The sequence below is a fragment of the Bombina bombina genome, chromosome 7 (assembly GCF_027579735.1).
Source record: "Bombina bombina isolate aBomBom1 chromosome 7, aBomBom1.pri, whole genome shotgun sequence".
Taxonomy (NCBI): Eukaryota; Metazoa; Chordata; class Amphibia; order Anura; family Bombinatoridae; genus Bombina; species Bombina bombina.
Window position 1 is genome coordinate 352,414,501 of NC_069505.1, and position 22,300 is coordinate 352,436,800.

The 22,300-nt window shown below is 37.2% G+C and overlaps 1 protein-coding gene across 1 annotated transcript in view; it reads left to right on the forward strand.

The window, feature by feature from the left end:
* The first annotated feature begins 368 nt into the window (after positions 1-368).
* Positions 369-22,300, forward strand: part of LOC128666429 (uncharacterized) — a 54,363-nt gene continuing 32,431 nt past the window's right edge. The window contains exons 1-3 of the mRNA XM_053721027.1: positions 369-470; positions 15,595-15,754; positions 18,414-18,604. Of these exons, the coding sequence (XP_053577002.1) occupies positions 15,634-15,754; positions 18,414-18,604 (312 nt within the window). The 5' untranslated portion in view covers positions 369-470; positions 15,595-15,633. The remainder of the gene's footprint in view (positions 471-15,594; positions 15,755-18,413; positions 18,605-22,300) is intronic.

The window sequence follows — 22,300 nt, forward strand, 5'->3', positions numbered from 1 at the left end:
TCCCATTGTGGTAATTAATTGTGTACATACTGCAGAATTATTGAAACAGAAACATTATGTTTACTGTTCATTTAGCATTTAAAATTGTATCTTATTGGTAAAACTATATATACAAACGTAATTGATACTGGGGAATTAAAAGTGCGCAGCAAGAGGTCACAAACGTTTTACTTGAAATGTCTAAACTGTATTTAGAGAAATTGAACTAATTTCTCAGAAGAGTCAGAACCGTACAATTTGCAAATGACACCACATAGGAACTTAGTTGTAGCTGAGCTCCTGACTGAGCCCGGAAACAGTAATACTAAAACACAGGAAATAAAGACTAGCTGTTGCTGGGTTGTGTGTAATTCCTCCGGTCACTAGGTGTCGCAGCTGAACAGATTTGTCTGCTTTCTGGAGATCACAGCTCTCATTCTGCAGCATGGTGATGTGTAGAATTATGTGTGTATTCCGTATTTGTAAGCAATGTAAGTATGCAAATATGTGCTCATCATGTGTCATATTGTTTACTTAGGTCACAGCTTTTATGAGCGTCTAAATAGTTCTCCGTTGTATTACAGGAAATATGACATCCTTAAAATACATACCGGTGTGTGAACATTATACTTACAATATGCAGATTAGTGTGTGTCTAGTTGTGTTTATGTGTACAAGATGTGTTTACATACGTTTCACATTTGTATTCGTGTAAACTAAATGTGACGAAGCTATATGTTTTGTATATCAGACATTGGTACGTATGCATAGATCATATACATATATATATATATATGCAGTGTAGGTGTTGCGCAAAAAAATTTTTTTATAACTATATGACATGTGATATGGTTAATTTATATTTGTTTGTTAAACCTACATATGATTTAGGTGTTTGTATTCACTACTTATCTGTGATGTATGTGCTGTAAAAATGTTTTAAGTTTGTGTGACATGTTTGTATCAGTGCATTAGATTAATGTGAATTATGAAAGTTTAGTTTTGTCTTTACTGTCTCTTTAATAATCATTATTCTATGTGTATTTATGCAACCAAAATGCACAGTATGTTTAGATCCCTCATTTTTTATTTCATGATTCCCAACAGTGTGACCTTTTTAAACAACTTAATTTAATTTACTTCTATTATTTATTTTGTTTTGTTCTCTTCGTATCCTTTAATTAAACGCATACCTAGGTAGACTCAGGCACGGCAATATACTACTAAGAACTAGCTGCTGATTGGTGGCTGCACATATATGCCTCTTGTCATTGGCGCACCTCGTGTGTAGCTAGCTCTCGGTAGTGCACTGCTGCTCTTTCAACAAAGGACACCAAACAAATTAAGCAAACTTGATAATAGGAGTAAATTGGAAAGCTGCTTAAAGGACCAGTCAACACAGTAGATTTGCATAATCAACAATTGCAAGATAACAAGACAATGCAATAGCACTTAGTCTGAACTTCAAATGAGTAGTAGATTTTTTTTTCCTGACAATTTTAAAAGTTATGTCTTTTTCCACTCCCCCTGTACCATGTGACAGCCATCAGCCAATCACAAATGCATACACATACCATGTGACAGCCATCAGCCATTCACAAATGCATACATATTTATTCTTGCACATGCTCAGTAGGAGCTGGTGACTCAAAAAGTTTAAATATAAAAATACTGTGCACATTTAGTTAATGGAAGTAAATTGGAAAGTTGTTTAAAATGGCATGCTCTATCTGAATAATGAAAGTTTAATTTTGATTGAGTATCCCTTTAAAACTGTTTACTCTGTATCTAAATCATGAATGAAAAATGTGTGATTTTATGTCCCTTCAAGTACATGTATGTCACATGTAACCAATTTATACAACATGTAGGTTTAGTGCCTAATTTGTTTTCATCTCTATGCACCATATTGTTAGTGTGTCAAGGGTTTTGTAGCTTCCAAATAGACTTTTACTATGCACCAACTGCTTCTCTAATATCAGGGTGTAGTAGTCAATTTAAGCAGCATGTCACATTTCAAAATTATTGTTGGTGGTAAAAATATGAATAAATATATAGACTATACTTTTAACAAGAGCTAGAGAATACATAGGAAAGTGAAAGGGACATTATTTTGTATTAATAAAATGCTCAAATGTAGTAGATAATTTTATTATTAAAGTGATGGTAAAGTTTATTCAAACGCTACGCTGTGTGTGATCCATCTTTCCAAATGAATGGCACTTTCATTCATAACTTTATTGTAATATATGTGTATTAAAAAAGTATTATATCATAAACTGTTAGAATCATGCCGCTGTTCCTCCGCCCGTCTATTTTCTTAGACTTTTTTTTTGTTTGTTGTCACTTTCTTCAATCTTCCAATCAGAACCCAGGGCAGATTATGGAGACACATCAAATATCTAGCGCATGCGCTATAAGAGTTAGGGGCGTGTGTGTTTCTTCCAAGGATGCCAGCTGGCATGGGTTCTGGAAGATTGAAGAAAGTGACTAAAAAAAAAAGGTCTAAGAAAATAGACAGTGGAGGAAAAGCGGCACAATTCTAACAGTATGTTATATATAACTTTTTAAATACGCATATTATAACAAAATTATGAATGAAAGTGCTATTCATTTGGAAAGATGGTTTTACACCCAGCGTAACGTTTCAAAAAACTTTACCATCACTTTAAAGTGATGGTGAATCCTAGCGGGTTTGAAACGCTAGTACTTACCAGTGCTTCAAATAAAGGGGACTTTCAGTCATGAAGTATAAAATACTTCATGCTGAAAGCTCCTTTATTTGCCCTCAGTGCTGAGCGCCTCAGGCCGCCCACGGCAGAACGCTATTTTTATCAATGAGGTTATGTTAGCCTATAGCATGCTAGCCATACAGCATAATGCCAACTGGGCTGCACTGCTATTGGCTAAGAGGTGGAAACATCACCTCATTAAAAAAGTGTTCTGCCGTGGGAGGCCTTAGGCACTCAGTGCGGCATACGCTGCAGGCAAATAAAGGAGCTTTCAGCATTAAGTATTTTATACTTCATGACTTAAAGTCCCCTTAATTTGTAGCACTGGTAAATCCTAGCGTTTCAAAACTGCTAGGATTTATCATTGCTTTAAGCAGATGCCTGTTGCAAACTGTGTTTTAAACTTTTTATAGTTATAATGTGCAAACCAGTCAAACTGATATGCTTCTCCTGAATACGGGGCTTCTAATTGACTCATCAGCTGTACTGAGTAAAACAACTTTGCAGTGTACTTAGATAAAACTATTTGGGGAAATACAGAGAAAGAGTTGGGACATTGTGGATAATTTGTGAATTTGACTTGTCAATAGTATTTGAGGTCTATTTAAAGGTATATCCAAGGACTTCAAAATGACAATTTTAAATGCTTGTAAAAAAATAATTTTATATATATATATAAATAATTTGGTGCTAAATTTCTCATTCATATATAAAAAATGACTTTAATTTCTCCGTAGTTATGTGTTTAACCTCTTTGCATAATTTTGAAATATGCATTTGTTAAATGGGATAGGAAAATCAAAATTAACTTGTGTGATTCAAAGCATGCTATTTTAAGACACTTAAATTCACTTCTATAAACAAATTTACTTTGTTCTCTTGGTATGCTTTGTTGAACAGATTATGTATATATTCTACATTACTGGGAGCTAGCTGGTTATTAGCGGCTACATACATGTGTCTCTCGTTATTGTCTCATACTTGCTTAGTGCTAAGATCGCATGAGCAAAAAACATTTCTTTACTTTAGAGAGCATTTTGAGAATAAAATATTTGCACTTTTTTTTTTAAAAACCAGGACAAATTGTATTCAAAACATAAGAGTCAGCAGAAAGACAGTATTGTTAAAAATGTATGCGCATGTGTGTTTCTGTGCTCATGCATGTTTTTAGTGGTTATGCACTTATTTTTGTGCATGTATGTACATGTTTGTGTGTGTACAATACTGACTTCCCTTATATGCTATAGGCCACTACTGGGCATGTTTTGATTTATTAAAAATGTTTACTCTCGCTTTAAGGAAATTTATTTTCTAACATTGCAAAAACACAGACATCTTTTGTTTGAATATGCAGGCGTACCTTGGAAATATTGCAGGTTTGGTTCCAGACCACTGCAATAAAGCGAATTTAGCAATAAAGTGAGTCACACTCATTGTTTTTGTTTCCCATTGCATATACACACATACGTATTAATTAACATGTACGTACATACGTACGTACGTACATACATACATACATACATACATACATACACACACATACAGAGGTGTGGAAATTTAAAAAAAAAAACTACTTGTCCAAGGGACTAAAGCGGGAGCCCAATCTACTTGTCCCTTGAGACAATCTACTTGTCCTGATTCACAAAATAATTTTAACCAAAACTGTATTATATAAATAAGGTTTTTATTGATAACAAATTAGGAGACAGACCTAACAATACTTTAATGCAATTAACAAATGCAAGTAGTTAGTGTGATTAAACAGGATTTCCAAATGCAAATTGGAGCTTACTTTATAAAAAATAAAGTTAAAGTATACTTTAGGCAGAGTCAACCTCGTGAGGCCTCTTATGTCCACCAACATGCTTGGTTCCACCAGATGTAAGCCAATACTGAATAGCTCTGCTGGGGTCATATTCTTCAAATTCAGGCCCCTCCATTTTAATGATCATTAAGTCCTGCAGTATGCCTTGCCGAAGTCTTGTTCAAAGTGGATTTTTTACTATGTTCATTGCAGAAAACACCCGTTCTGCCTCAGCTGTTGAAACACTTACTGTGAACATCATCTCCACAACGAAGAAGGTTTTGATGACAACACTGATGAATATGCAGGCAAAACTTTTATGTTTTTATCTTTGAAATTTTTCATGTGTGCCTTAAGTCCGCAAAACTCATCAAGAATAGCTGACTTTTCCTCAGCCGAGAAAAGAATGCCAAAATAGCCTAACAATTCTTCAAGGTCATCTATGCCATACGTATATAGTTCCTCTCTGCCTTCAGGCCATGTTAAGTAGTCAAAAACCTGGAATCCACTGGTTGGAATAGAATTAAAAATGGAAAACCTTTCATCAATGTAGTCTATAATATTTTCAATTAGCTGTACATTACGTATGCTAGTAGCTGGTGGGCACTGGCCTGTCAATTGAATCTCCCACCCCTCAGTAGATTGATCTCCACATTTCCTCTCCTCTGGATGGTACAGTCTATTGAACAGCTTCATGTTTTCACCCAGATCAAGCATCAAGCCAGTCAGTCTTAGTGCACATTTCTCAAGAGCAGACTTAACATCAAGTAACAGAAGGTCATTCGATTGAAAAAATTCTGACATCTGACATACAGGCTCAAGAATATCTCTCAAAATGCACAGGGTAGAGAGAAAATTCACACTGCTGATGCATTTCAAATATTTTCTTGCTTTAGCTGAAGACTCATCAGTCCCAGCACCAACCTGACCAAGATGCAGAACCACAGTTTGCAAGTTTTGCTGCATTGCTTTTAGGGCCCTACTTTTACTAGAAACCCATCTCACTTGTTTAATGTCACAGAAATGAGCAAAACTTTCTTCTATTACCCTTGCAATTTCTTTAGCATCTTCTCCTTTTTAGGGCTATTCCAGTAGAACTTGAAGACCCATTTCAAAGTTTCTTCAAAACAAAGAACATAAGGTGTGTTCTTCACTGCATCTAGAATTGCCAGTTGAAGCTTGTGTGCTACACAATGTACAGGCAGCAGAAATGGGATGTCTTTCTTTATCAGTGCTGCTGCACCACCTTTTGAACCCAGCATTACAGCAGCACCATCAAAATTTACAGAGTTAAGCGTTGGACCAGGCTGCTCTGGGGACCTCATATGTTGCGTATCCAAAGACAGGTTTTTTAGACCTTTAACAATTGCATCCAACACACCTGTAGCATGTGCGTGCTCCACTGGGACAAGGTCTACAAATGCTGTATAAGGCTTCCCTTCATTGACAACCCTGATCAGCACGGTTTCCTGTTCAATTATGGCACTATCTGTGCTGCCATCTGCAACAATACAGATAAACCGTGAATTTCTGACAATCTCTTTGATGTCCTGTCAAATTATTTCCGCTTCACATTTAATGAATTCAGCAGCTTTTTCACGATTAGTGTAGTTTTTCCCTAAGTCCACACCAGCCTTTACCATTGCTCGGCACAACATATCCATGTCTGACAGAGGCTTCCCCTGTTTTGCAATTAAATATGCATTGTTAAATAAAATAGTTAGCCTCTTCCTTTCTCCTTCCTTCAGTTTTTGAAGAACTTTAACAATACAGGTGGCCCTCGTTTTACAACGGTTCAATTTACACCGTTTCAGAATAACAACCTTTTTTTCCAGTCATGTGACTGCTATTGAAAAGCATTGAGAAGCAGTGCATTTATTAAAATAGCCAGTAGGTGGAGCTGTCCGCTTGTGTTGCAGCAAAGCCAAGCAAGCTGAAATTTATCAGTGTAACCAGACCTGAGCTATCGAGCAGATTTCAAAGGAACAAGATCTTCCTGTCTATAAATCAGTCCAGATTGGAATGCATAGAAAGAACTGTTTGCAGAAAATTGCAAGTGAAATCTGTGTTGTGTGATTATTTTATTAGGTTTATAATGCTGTTTAGCAAATGTTTTTGTTCATTTAACTTAGTTTAATTATATATTCTGTGTTGTGTGCTTATTTTATTAGGTTTATAATGCTGTTTAGCATTTAAAGTCTTCATTTCAAAGCTTTAAAAATAATGTATTAGGTGTTACTTATGACAATTTTGAGAGGTGCCTGGAACCTATCTCCCTCACTTCCCATTGACTTACATTATAAATTGGGTTTCAATTTACAACGGTTTCGATTTAAGACCATTCCTTCTGGAACCTAACCTGAGTTCTACCTGTAAATGGGTTTCGCTGTAACTGCAGAACTGTTACTGCTAGTGAACGCTGATGCCTCTGGTGTTTTGTTTTTTACTTGTTTGAACCACGAACTGCATGCCATGTGAGCTTTACTTGTTCCATGAGCTTTGATTGGTTCAATGCGAAATTTATCACAGCCACTAACAAAGGCATTCCTACCAGATCCAGAGTGACTCATTGCTATGGTAGGGTATTTTAAGCAAATTTCACAGAACATCTTTTCTTTCCCTTGACTCTCCTTCAAAACAAGCCATGGCCAGGAATCTTTCCAGTGAGGTTGAAACACTCTCTGTCTCTTCTCTGTATCATACGTTTTGTCTTTTGATACAGTAGCAGCAGTAGGATTTGGTCTTCGACTCCCGCAGTGGCTTTGACTCTGAGACACATTCCTAGCATCTTGTGTGCCCATCTCTTCTGTGGCTGCCTCTTGTGTGCCGCCTGCATCTTGTTTGCTGGTTTTTGTGAAGCCAAATTTAAGAAGACTTTGAGGTGGCATATTGACTGTCCAAAAACTGCTATGAAAACTGTCTTTCTAGGTAAACTTCCTAGGCAAACTAGATTCTATTCTTATTACACCTCAACACTTCTAAACTTTGCATACACGAATCTGTAAAAATAAGGACATTGTTGGATTTTACATTTTTTTTATTTTAAAATTTTCGTATGGGATCTGCAAGGCCCCAAGAATGAACAAAAACACTAATTTCTAAGAAATTAGCAATTTTATTCAATTTTGAAAGTACAGCCCAAGATATCATAAGACAAAGTAAGACTCTCACTTGACAAAAAAAATGTATATGTACTTTAATTACTTTACTTGCAAATGTATACTGCAGTGCTTCACCATTAACCCTTGAATTGTACAGCTCTAACTCCCCTCACACAATTCCTTATATACCTAGAAACAAATAAGCTGCTGTGAACTCAGTTGAAATACAATTTCTGATGCTAAACACTGCTAAGGGCAGGTGGATCAGACTTCTCCAGACAGCATAGCTATGTAACTAACTAATTTTGCTTATTTTTGAAAATTATTTTAAAATACTTGCCAGCAATTATTTGTAAAAAAATGATTGTGATATGTTTTACAAAATTAGCCCTTTTTCGCTGCCCCAGAAATGCTGGAATGCATTGGCAGATAAACATGAGCAACTGAAGTGATCCAGCAGTCACTGTGTAGAATGTTGCATTCCATCATTTCTAGGGCAGTAAGAAGATGGAGGAAAATAGTGCAAATCAAATAATGAAAATACATTGTAAAGTTTTTTTTTTTGTTTTTTAAACAGAGTTTTTTTTTGGGGGGGGGGGGGGGTTCAAACAAACTTTGCATTGTATTTTCAGGAATTGATTTGCATTATGTCCCTTCAAAAGTCCCTGTGTTTTTTCACTGCCCTATAAATGATGGAATGCAACATTCTACACAGTGATTGCTGCATCACTGCAGGAGCTCATATATATCTGCCAATGCATTCCAGCATTTCTGGGGCAGTGGAAAAAAAACAAACATTGGAGGAAAAATAGTGCAAATCAAATAATTAAAGTGCATTGCAAAAAATTTTATTTTATTTTTAAAAAACCACAATGGTGATTTTTTTAAACAAACAAACTTTGCAATGTATTTTCATTACTTGATTTGTTCTGTGTTCCTGCAATTTTTTTACTGCCCTAGAAATTATGGAATTCAACATTCCACACAGTGACTGCTGGATCACTGCAGGAGCCAATGATTTATATCTGCCAATGATTCTAGCATTTCTGGGGGAGTAAAAAAAAAAGGAAAATTAAATTGAAGGAAAATGGGGAAAATCAAATAATGAAAGTACATTGCAAAGTTTGTTTTTTTAAACACACAATGGTGAATGTTTGTTTTTTTGTGGTTGTTTTCAAAGAACATTTGCAATGCCCTTTTCCCTATTGTCCTCCAATTTTCTAGTATTTTTCCACCCACTTCCCCTAGAAAATGCTAGAATCCATTTGCAGATATACATGAGCTCCTGCAGTGATCCAGCAGTCACTGTGTGGAATGTTGAATTTAATAATTTCTAGAGCAGTAAAAAATTGGACAGAACAAGCTGAAAACTTGTCTAGTAAAAGCTTCCTCTTATCCTCTTATATCTGTGCCAAAACTTAGCCAATACATGCAGTGGTTTTACCAGTAAAAATAAGTCTAAAGGAAATGTCTGGATGCTGCTACATCTACAAATCAGCCTCTTCAGATAAACTACAGAACAAATTTGCTTATCAATTTCTATTTACCACATTTTGCCAAATTCTCTTTGAATTTGAAATTAAAACAAATTTGTAAATTAGGGTTTACAACAAACTTACACTACAGCTCAGCCATAAATGATCACAATAAATGCCTTGCCAACGCTAATCTATCTGAGCAACCTGACGGCATTGCAGTCTTTCAAGGGACATATTTATTTTTTATGTGTTGAGAAGCTGTGAATTAGCAAGACAACAGTTTGCTCTCTGGGTACAGCTGGATCTGTATAATAAGCTCCTCTGAGACACAAAACACTGTGAGCTACAATGCAGCAGGCCGCTAGCTAAAATACACATGCTAATCTTCTAGACGTCTAGCAGGACCATGATCACGCTAGCTGATATACAGGTTTGAGGCAGAACTTTTCTTTACTTTCTGCAATGAGATTTTTTTTAGTGAAAAATTTTCTGCAGGTCATTTTTAAATAACATAAAAATTTCAATTAGACAGTTACACTAAGGCACCAGTTCAAATGCAATGTGTTAGTTAACTGAAGAATAAAGCATTGCAAATTAGCTGCATACAAATTTTTTTTTTTTTACATTGTCTCTTGAATGAATCTGTTTCCTTTTCTCTTGCTCTAACATAGAAATGTAGTAATAAAAAAGATGCAATGCTCATACTAACGTCTTAAATTCAGAATAAACAGCCTTGCAGACTGGGAAAGGCTAGGGGGCGGATTTGAAAAAATCTCTGAGAGCTAGTCAACAAGCAATGTGCTGCTGCTTTGCAGCGCTACTGCATATTTGACTGATCACTTCAAACAGTACTTTGCTTTGGATGCACTGTGTTAAGGAAAACTTACACACTGCAACCAGAGTACAGCCCTGTTTGAAGAGAACTGTCTAATGTGGAACAGCACTACAAAGTTCAAGCGCTAACAGTTTCTGCATGTGTCCTGATCTTTCTGCAGACATGCTGCATTTTCTGCGATGACATCTCAGATCACTGTATGTTCTGCCTTTTAACCAAGGAACATTTACAGATTTACTACAGATCACTTAATAAAAAAATAAAAAATCAGCTACTTCTTTTTCAGAAGCTGACTGTTAAGTTTGAAAAAATACAAGAAACATTGGAGGAAAAATAGTGCAAATCAAATAATGAAAGTACATTGCAAAGTTTGTTTTTTATTTTTTAAAAAAACCACAATGGTGATTTTTAATAAAAAAAACAAAAAACTTTGCAATGTACTTTCATTACTTGATTTGTTCTGTTTTCCTCCAATTTTTTACTGCCCTAGAAATTATGGAATTCAACATTCCACACAGTGACTGCTGGATCACTGCAGGAGCTCATTTATATCTGCCAGTGATTCTAGCATTTCTGGGGCAGTAAAAAAAAAAGGGAAAATTGAAGGAAAATGGGGAAAATCAAATAATGAAAGTACATTGCAAAGTTTGTTTTTTAAACTCACAATGGTGAATGGTTTTTTTTTTTTTTTGTTGTTTTCAAAGAAAATTTGCAATGCACTTTTCCCTATTGTCCTCCAATTTTCCTGTATTTTTTCCCCACTTCCCCTAGAAAATGCAAGAATCCATTTGCAGATATACATGAGCTCCTGCAGTGATCCAGCAGTCACTGTGTGGAATGTTGAATTTAATAATTTCTAGAGCAGTAAAAAATTGGACAAAACAAGCTGAAAACTTGTCTAGTAAAAGCTTCCTCTCCATAAATGGCACCAGTGGGCACCTTATATCTGTGCCAAAACTTAGCCAATACATGCAGTGGTTTTACCAGTAAAAATGAGTCCAATTTGAGTGTTTTATTAGTAAAATAGATGTTTTTCATTGCTTTTTGACTGGTTGTAACATTGTATACACACTATATTATAACTGTGTCTGATACGTTGCTACAATGGCCATTCAGCTAATATTTAGCACAATCTAAGTAGTCAGTATTTTCCAACCACACATGTGCCAAGTGATATTGAAAGGGCAGTATTAAATACCTTGTACTTACAAGACATTTCTGTCTTTACTGTCCATTTAAATGTAACATCACTTGCTCTCAGTGACTGCATTGATGGATATTGTACATTATCGAACAGAGAGGAGGCATTATGTGCAAAAAGATGAAAACCTAGTACTAACGGTATATTGCAAACCAGCTTAAATAAAGCATACGTTTTTTGTTTTATAATTATTAATTTATTTAATTATAAGCCAGAAGAATTTATTGTTGCACATTCCGGTCTTTGAAACTCTTACGGTGACATAAAAGCCATTCGTTTACATACTGTAAACAAATGGCTTTTATGTCACCGTAAGAGTTTCAAAGACCAGAATGTGCAACAATAAATTCTTCTGGCTTATAAATGAATAATTATAAAAAAAAAAAAAAAAAAAGTATGCTTTATTTAAGATGCTGGTACCTGTACGAAGATAGCTGGCACTCTTTATGTCCCTAGTTTGGCCAATTCTTAAGTTATCCTATGTGGTGCTGCTCAGGCTCAGGAATTTCAGCCTATATGGGTCCCGGATCGCAACACAGTACTGAACACACTAAACTTGCACACTGACGAGAACCGGAAGCAGCCGCGGTCTTACCTTAACGGAGTCTCTGCTGTCCGACAGTCACTACGCATATGAGCTAGTCCTATGTCCTGGCAGGTATGGTGTGGAGATGGGGACAACGATGAGACACTTTGCCTAATATTACAGTAAGGCGCGCATGCGTAATAGCACTCACCCCCGGCACTAGTTCACTAATTAGATTAAAATTGGCGCCGCCAGCCAATGGGAAGTAGATTATTCAGATGGCTGGCGTAGGACCAAGGTAGAGTGGAGGTGTGAAAGGGGACACTAGGAACACAGAAGGGAAGTAAAATGAAGGCGCCAGAGATAATTTGCATTGTGCTCATTTGATAAATTACACCGGATGAAGTCTGCTTCTGCTTGCCCACAGCAGGGCTAAATGGGGGGGAAAAAACACAAGCCCTGCGCCCAGAACTGTTTGTCCTGGGTGTCGGGCGATAGGAATTGCGCATCCCTACACATACATATACATACATACATACATACACACACACACACACACACACACACACACCAGTGACGTGCAGTGATGTCAGAGGCTGGTGAGGCAGTGGCTAGGATACACCTTCATTCATTAGATATCCTTTGTTGAAGAAATAGCAATGCACATGGGTGAGCCAATCACATGAGGTATCTATGTGCAGCCACCAATCAGCAGCTACTGAGCATATTTAGATATGATTTTAAACAAGGATATGAAAAGAATGAAGAAAATTAAATATTAGATGTAAATTGGAAAGTTATTTAAAATTGCATGCTCTTTCTAAATCATGAAAGAAAACACATGGGTTTCATGTCCCTTTAAATGGTTTCTTGGAAAACTGGTCAACTTAGTAAACATCTGATTTTAGTCTAAAGGATTGTAACAGAAACACCTGCCAGATAACAAAATGCTAGCTCTGATTATGAGATCTAGAAATCCATGCCCATTAACCCTTTGGCTGCTAAGCCATTTCCCACCTGGGTGCTAATATTTTATTTATTTATTTTTATTTTTGAAATTTTTGAAAAAAAAATTTTAAACTTTTTTTATTTCCTTTTACAGACCCCCAAGACTTACACTGTTGGAAAGGTTAGGTGATTACCTTTCCAACAATGGGTCTTGTGGGTCTGTAAAAGTATTGTTAAGTATAAATAAAGTTGCGCTGTGACGTCATCACGTAATTGCGCGTGACGTCACCGTGCATCACGTGAAGCCCCGGCGATGCCTGTCACTCTACAGGCACGATCGCTGGGGTAGGATCAGTAAGGAGCCCCCAGATCTCCCTCAAGGTGGGAGAGTGCTCATGACGGCTCTGAGCCGTCATTAGCACCAGAGTGAGAAACTCTGTGACGGCTAAAATATGTTTAAAACATACTTTTTACTTTAATGCTGCAAATTATGCTTATAGATTCTTTCATCATTCAGTAAATATAAAAATGTCTTGATCCAGTGGCGGCTGGTGAAATTTAAAGATGGTGGGGCTCTTGACCCCACCCCTTTAAATAAATCCACACTATAAGATGGCACTACCAATTCATTAATTAAATAAAAGGTAGAAAGAACCACAGAAAAGCACTCGGGGGGAGAGGGAGAGAGAGATGGGGGGAGAGACACACAGAGGGTTAGAGAGAAAGAGAGAGAGACACAATCACACACAGAGGGTGAGAGAGAGATAGACACAATCGCACACAGAGAGTTAGAGAGAGAGAGAAAGAGAGAGAGAGAGACACAGACAATCAAACACAGAGGGTTAGAGAGACACATAAGGGATGAGAGAGTCAGAGGGGAAGGAAGAGAGACAGAGAAAGAGACCATAGGGGAGAACAACACATAAGAAGAGAGATGGATAGATAGCAGTGATGTGCAGTCACTAGAGGCAGGTGAGGCAGTGCTTCACCTCTCATATGGGCAAAAATATATATTTTTTTATTGGCTTTAAAAAATTAAAAAAATAAAAATTGCAATTTTTTTTTCACAGCTAGATGTTGTGCAATAGATAGGCACAAGCAGGTTTGCCCACCATTACACAACATGCTGCGCCACCTACTGGATGAAAGTGGTTTAGATCATTGCATGGCCCATAAGTGCTTTATTTGAGGAAGTCCTATTTGGGCTGACCCAATCCAGTGAGAGGCATTAGTAAGTGGAACTTAGGGTTAGGGCTGGATGTTTAATAATATAAAACAAAACAAAAACGGAAAAAAACGACTTTCATTTATTTTGTTGCTGTCCTGTGAAGCTGCCTGCTTTTGCTAAAGTGAAAAAGAGAGTTCTGTATTTCCCCTCTAAGGCAGTGGAATGTTCCACTGTCACTTCCTTAATACAGACAGAGGCAGAGCAGGAAGAGAGATGCAGTCAATGAGCAGTGTTTTAGCCACATCTTAGTAAGTTCTGCAACCTTAGATGTCACTGAAAGGGATTCTGTTACTGAAAATTATAATTTAATGAATGTGGTTTAGTGTTTTGTGTTGTTTTTTTACTGTTTTACAACAAAGGATCGTTTTTGTATTTTGTTTCCTCAAACTTTACACCCACTAACTTAGCAGCTTGCCTCTGTACTAATGTATAGTCTTATTTTCTGAACTCTCTGTAGCTCTGCTGTTTTATTACTTAAAAATGCAATGGTCCCTCTCCCCCCCCCCCACCCTTGTGTGTGTGTGTGTCTATCTATCTAATCACACACACACACACACACATACATATACACACACATACAGTACATATATACACACATACATATACATACATACACACACATACATATACACACATACAGTACATATATACACACACACACATATACACACATACATATACACATACATATACATACATACACACACATACATATACACACATACAGTACATATATACACACACACACATATACACACATACATATACATATACACACACATATACACACATACAGTACATATACACACATACATATACACACATACAGTACATACACATACAAACATATTAACATTAACACACATTTCTTAAACATCTAATAGTATATTGGTTGCCTCCTAGGCTCCTTGAATAAATGTTGTTAAAGTGAATGTAAATTTTTATGCTAAAGTGCCCAGTTTTTAAAATTTCAATTAAAACGGGGGCACTTTAATTCATCAAAATTTACATTTCACTCGTTGTGAAAAAATACTTACCTTTTAATCTTGACAGCTGCTCCAGCTTCCCCCAGTCGTCGCAAGCCATTTATGACGTCAGAAATGATGGATCGGTCATCCTCCAATCACGACTTCTCCCCCCCCCCCCCCGGGGGAATCAGTGTCTGATTCCACACCGTGATTGGAGGAAGCCGGATTCCTCATTTTAGACCCAGGAAGAGGCTTTGCGACGGGCGGAGGAAGCTGGAGCGGCTGTCAAAATTAAAAGGTAAGTATTTTTTCACAACACAAGAAAAATGTAAATTTTGATGAATTTAAGTGCCCCTGTTTTTAATCAATTTTTTTAAAACTGGACACTTTAGAATCAAATTTTACATTCACTTTAAGCCCTGACTTACCTTTTCTGCAATGTGCTGTTACCCTGTACCGCACTGGAGGAGTTCAGGAAAGGGGAGGAAATTGGAGAGGAGCGTTAGAACGGAACAGTGACACCTGCAGGCAGAAATTCAAAGTGCAGGCAAAACAATTTGCACTGCACAGTTTCTGCGATGACATCACATAGTGTTCGGCCTTGGGGTATGTATAAATGTTGGAAAATGGAGCAATAGACTTGCTTGACACAGGGTTGCCACAAACCTTCAATTTGTAAAAAGAGCAATATCTGTGAAGCACAATAAAATGAAGCGCAATAAAACGAGGTATACCTGTATCTGTGTTTTAGGATTATTAATTGTCATTTGCTTTTATTTTTTAAACCATAAAAGAAAGGCAGAGGGACCTAAGGCATTCCATTGGCTGAGAAAATGGACAAAAGGATTGCAGATGAAGTAATTGCCTACAAATCTGGAAAAGGCTTCCCTCCTTTGTTGAACAGGACACAAAGGATGATTATTAGACGGAGGGCAGCCAGCTTTGTACTCCAAGGTATGCGGAATTAGAATTCCTGTGAACATGAAATAACTTTGTTATAAAGTCTCTTCCCCCTCAAAAAGCTGGAGCACCTCCATCATATTTATGATTTAGGTTACTGTCTCTGCAACATTCTACACAGTGATTGCTTAGATCAGAACACAACCTTATTTGATGTAAATAAGCTTGTGCACTGATCTAAGCAATCACTGTGTTGAATGTTACAGAGTCAGAAACCTAAATGAATAGGGGCAGGTGCTGCCCGTATTCAGCTGCAGGAAGGAGACCAGGAACATTGCTTGTACCAAGCACTTTACAGTGTGTTCCTGATCTGCTCTTGATTTACAAAACCTTTTGAAATATGCCAACAAAATTAGTGTTAATTGACCTTAAAACACATCTATTTTGTATATAGATCTTTTGCAGGACAATGATATTCGCTGTGCATTTACATTTGAATACAATATATATATATTTTTTTAAATTTTCCTAATGCACTTATATCAGCCATCTACCACCTTGCTTTGACGTATGGGTTTCTTGAGTTTCCCTAAAACTTGATTTAAAGGGACATTGAATAGACAAAATAAAAATATCACAGTACAGTGTAAAAGTTCCAAAAAAAAAAAAACGGATACAATAAACACTGTGTCCTCTTAATAAACATGCAAATAAACTCTCAAAGTCCTTTTATGGGAAATAAAGTTATTTTATTATTTCCATAGAGAATGTATAATTTCCTCAAATGAAAGAAAATAGTTCCAATAGTGTAATACAGTTTATATGTGGATAAAGACTGCTTCTCAGAAAGGACCATACTCACACAACTGGATCAGTGCTCAGTATGTGCGTATTACATATACAAATGAATCACAGGCAAACCTCAATCCAAATGTTTACTCACAATATAAAAGCAATTAAAAAGTTTCTCAAAGTGTTTACAGAACACACAGCAGCTTGCAGACATCTCTTGGGGAGATCTAGTAACAAAGTATCAAACTTTAACATAGTCTTTGTAAGTATTCTCCATGTTTCTGTATCTTACTATAACTTAGCACATCCCCTCCTTGGTACATTGCTCTCATCCGACGTACGTTTCACTACCACAGTAGCTTTTTCAAGGAAAACGTACGTCTGATGTGTGACATCATTTGTCCTTTTAATACTATTTGAAGTAGAAGTGTTTTGACCTTTTTTTTTTTATAATTTAGATAGAGAATGCAATTTTAAGCAACTTTCTAATTCTTATTTGAAAAGGAAGAATGTAAGATTAGGAGCCATCCCATTTTTGGTTCAACACCTGGGTTGCGCTTGCTGATTGGTGGCTAAATGTACCCACCAATCAGCAAGCTCTATCCAGGGTGCTGAACCAAAAATGTTCCGGCTCCTTAGCTTAGATTCCTGCTTTTTCAAATAAAGATACCAAGAGAATGAAGACAAATTGATAATAGGATTAAATTAGAAAGTTGCTTAAAATTGCATGCTGTATTTGAATCATACAAGAAAACATTTGGGTTTAGTATTACTTTAACCCTTTAAGGACTGGGCATTTCAGACAAAAACTTCCCCAAAAGACCAGAGCATTTTTAGCATTTTTGCCATCACTACATTTAAACAGAAATAATCACCGCCAAATGCGATCAAATTAAAAAAAAAAAAACTTTTCACAATTTTAGGTTTCTCACTGAAATTATTTTCAAACAGCTTGTGCAATTATGGCACAAATGGTTGTAAATGCTTCTCTGGTATCCCGTTTGTTCAGAAATAGCAGACATATATGGCTTTGGCATTGCTTTTTGGTACTTAGAAGGCCGCTAAATGCTGCTGCGCACTGCACTTGAATTATGCCTAGCAGTGAAGGGGTTAATTAGGTAGCTTGTAGGTTTAATTTTAGCTTTAGTGTAGAGATCAGCATCCCACCTGACACATCCCACCCCCTGACCCCTCTCAAACAGCCCAAAGGTCACCCCATCTTAAGTACTGGTAGAAAGTCTGCCAGTACTAAAATAAAAGGCTTTTTTTTTATTTTTTATATATATATAATTTTTTTTGTTTTTGTTTTCTTCAGTGTATAACCCCCCCCCCCCCCACACCCAAACAGCTCTCTAAGCCTCCCCCCTCTACCTATTTGCTGCCATCTTAGGTACTGGCAGCTGTCTGCCAGTACCCAGTTTGCAGCAAATTAGGCAATTAAAAAAATAAAAATAAAAAAAACTTTTTTTTTCTGTAGTGTAGCTGCCCCCTTCATTACCCTACCCCCTCCCAGATCCCTTTCCCTCAATGGATCCCACATAGAATGCCCTCATTGTCCTCCCTCCTTCCCTCTCACTTCCCGGTGTAACCGGCACTTTTTTTTCCCCCTAAAGTGTTGAGTGGCGTAGTGGTCCCACCCACCTCCTCCAGCAATGGGCTGCCCACCCGATGGGCGGCACCACCACTGTGCAATGCAGAGAGGGCCACAGAGTGGCCCTCTCTGCATCAATAACTCTGCAAATGGGGCATGCAGAAATAGCGCAATCTTGCTGTTTTGAGCAAGATCACGGCAGAGAGAAGCCCAGGGTACGGCGCTGGTCGTTAAGGGGTTAACCATGTTTATAATGAAGTGTCATATTCAATACCCATGTTTTCTGCAGGTATGTAGAATGCTGTAATATTATTTCACATTTATTTTCAGGTAATGAACTTTACTACAAAGGTAATAAAAACAGGATGGCAAAAGTGGTGATATCTGCTAAAGACGCTGCAGAAATATTTCAGTCACTCCACGTAAGCCCCGGAGGAGCACATCATGGTATTACTAAAACTGTCAATGTCATCTGTAGGAGCTACTACTGGCCATCTATGACAGTAGATATATATAAATGGGTAGGTGTAGTTACTTGTTTGTTATTGACTTCCACTTTATTTTTTTAATAATCTTTTATTGAGGTTTTGCACATAAGAAAAACATAAACTAAACTTCTTATGACATAAATGACAGACTTTTCATACATCAAAATACACTGATAAAAGTATGAAACACAATGATTGGCATAATTTAAACTTCTGAAAGCTATATTTCTTTTACAAAGATATGACGAGTCCACGGATTTCATCCTTACTTGTGGGATATTAACCTCCTGCTAACAGGAAGAGGCAAAGATCACCACAGCAGAGCTGTATATATAACCCCTCCCCTTCCCCTCCACCCCCAGTCATTCTCTTTGCCTGTGTTATACTAGGAAGACATGGTAAAGTGAGGTGTTAGTTTTAGTTTCTTCAATCAAGAAGTTTTTTATTTTAAATGGTACCGGTGCATACTATTTTCTTCAGGGGGATATGGAAGAAGATTTCTGCCCTGAGGTTTCATGATCTTAGCATTTGTAACTAAGATCCACGCTGGTTCCCACAAGACTTCTGAAGGTAACCATGAGACATCTTCAGTGTGGAGACCGGTTTCATGCTACAAGCAGCATTAAGGTATGTGCAGCCTTTTTTTTCTGAGGAGACTTGGTGCATCAGAACTGGCTGGCATTATTTCCCTGTATGGGAATGGGGTAAGCAGTAAAACCTATTTTAATAAGAGGGGTGTTACTGGAGTCCCTATTTTATATTTATCATTAGTTGATATTTGGGCATTTTGTGACATGGGAGACAATATAAAAAAACTATGTTTTATGTTTTTTTATTTTTGGCACTTAAAACTTATTGGTTTTATGCTTGAGGGTTATATTGTGTGCATATTTTTACTTTAGTGCAAAACTGCATTTCCATGCGGTGTTGTTTGGGCCTACTCTGACTTTTGACCTTAAGGGGCGGAGCCTATTTTGGCACAATTTCTTCAGGCACAGCAGCAGCAAACAGTACCTCGGTGGCTCCTGGACTGTGTAGCTGGTCCGAAGGGTTGGAAACTTGATTTGAAGTACCCTGGGGGCAGGTAGGCGCCACAGCTTGAGGTGCAGAGTGTATTTTTATCTTTTTTTTTTACTACGTTGATATAAGTACTTCTAAAGCCTTATTTCTGCCCTTGCTTCTGGGTGCAGTAATTTTTGGATTTACCAACGATATTAAGTTAAATTTGGGAATAATTTAACGTTTTTTATGCATTTTGGAAAAATTGTTCACTTTTTCTTTTCTTAAAGGCACAGTACACGTTTTTTCTAATGTTTATTTTATGCTATAAATAAGTGTTTAAACGGCTTTTGTGCTATTACTAGTCTGTTCAACATGTCTGACATTGAGGTTTCTCATTGTTCTATGTGTTTAGAAGCTATTGTGCAACCCCCTCTAACATTGTGTAACTTTTGTACTTAAAGGGCTTTACAATGTAAAAGCATATTTTAAATAAAGTAAGTGTGCCTAGGGATGATTCTCAGTCTGAAGAGAATCAGGATATGCCATCCAATTCTCCCCAAGTGTCACAACCTTTTATGCCCACACAAGCGACGCCTAGTACTTCTAGTACGTCTAATTCCTATACTCTGCAGGAGATGGCTGCAGTTATGTCAACTACCCTTACAGCGGTATTGTCAAAATTACCAGTGTTGCAGGGTAAACGCAGTAGGTCAAGTATTAATGTAAATACTGAATCCTCTGATGCTTTATTAGCTATTTCCGATGTTCCCTCACAGTGCTCTGAGTTGGGGATCAGGGAATTACTGTCTGAGGGTGAAATTTCTGATTCAGGGAATGTTTTGCCTTAGACAGATTCGGATGCTATGTCATTAAAATTTAAGCTTGAACACCTCCGCCTGTTGCTTAGGGAGGTTTTAGCGACTCTGGATGATTGTGATCCTATTGTGATTCCTCCAGAGAAATTTGTGTAAAATGGATAAATATTTGGAAGTTCCTACTTACACTGATGTTTTTCCGGTTCCTAAGAGAATTTCGGAAATTATTAGTAAGGAATGGGATAGACCAGGTATACCGTTTTCTCCCTCTCCTAATTTTAAGAAAATGTTTCCTATATCAGATACCATTCGGGACTCATGGCAGACGGTCCCTAATGTAGAGGGAGCTATATCTTCATCTTTATCTATCACTGGGGCCCAGTCCCCGTGGGCATCTGAGCACCAAGGGATAAGTATTATATTATTATTTCACTGAAAACGCTCACAACATTGGACTAATTATTCCCTTACTGAATACCTCACAGGATTGACACTTTATCACCTTTTGGACATTTTCAAAGACTTTTTTTGGAACACTGTTGAATTATTTTTAACGATTTTTTGAGTAAGAATTCACTTCTGTATCACTGATTTGACTTTTGGATATCTTTTGGACCCTTTTTTGGATTTTTTAGGTCACTCACCTGGATCACATTTTTTGTATTTTCTCCTCTGACATTTCTAAAGGAATAGACTGTATTATTTTCATCTATGTATTAGATTTTATCATCCAGATTACCATTTATTTATGTTTTTATTTATGTTTTTATGTCAATTTAGCGTGGATCCATGCATTTGTAAAATTGTAATTATATCATAGGGATTTTTATGTATTAAAATAGTATCTTTTACCTTAGCCTCCGTATTGTTGGCATCTGAGCACACTCTTTACATTTGTCTCTAAATAGGTGTTAGCTAGGTATCACCACCTCAGGCATTTAAGGTTTAGTTGGCGCTGGGGTATACCTCTGTCCTTCCGGAGCTATATCTTCCCTAGCTAAGCATACTACTATACCCATTGAGGATAGTTGTGCTTTCAAGGATCCTATGGATAAGAAATTAGAGGGTCTACTAAAGAAATTTGTTAATCAGGGATTTCTTTTACAACCTACGGCCTGCATTGTTCCAGTAACTACTGCAGCAGCTTTTTGGTTTGAGGCTCTAGAAGAGTCTCTTAAGGTTGAGACTCCATTAGATGACATTCTAGATAGAATTAAGGCTCTTAAGCTAGCTAATTCTTTTATTACTGATGCCGCTTTTCAAATTGCTAAATTAGCGGCAAAAAATACAGGATTTGCTATTTTAGCACGTAGAGCATTGTGGCTCAAATCTTGGTCTGCTGATGTGTCATCAAAACATAAGCTTTTAGCTATTCCCTTTAAAGGTAAGAGCCTTTTTGGGCCAGAATTGAAGGAGATCATTTCTGATATTACAGGAGGTAAGGGCCATGCACTACTTCAGGATAGGTCGGGTTAAAATAAGGGGTAAACAGAATAATTTTTGTTTCTTTCGGAACTTTAAAGGACCCCCCGCTTCTTCTTCTTCTTCCACAAAGCAGCATGAAGGGGTGGCCCCCGATCCGGGAGCGGATCTAGTAGGGGGCAGACTTTCTTTTTTTGCTCAGGCTTGGGCAAGAGATGTTCAGGATTCCTGGGCACTAGAAATAGTGACCCACAGTTATCAATTGGAATTCAAGGATTTTCTCCCAAGAGGGAGATTTCATCTTTCAAAATTATCTACAAACCAGATAAAGAGAGAGGTGTTCTTACGCTGTGTAAAAGACCTTTTTACTATGGGAGTAATCTGTCTTGTTCCAAAATTGGAACAGGGACAGGGGTTTTACTTGAACCTATTAAAGAGGGAGCGTTCAGACCCATTTTGGACCTCAAGTGTCTAAAAAAATTTCTAAGAG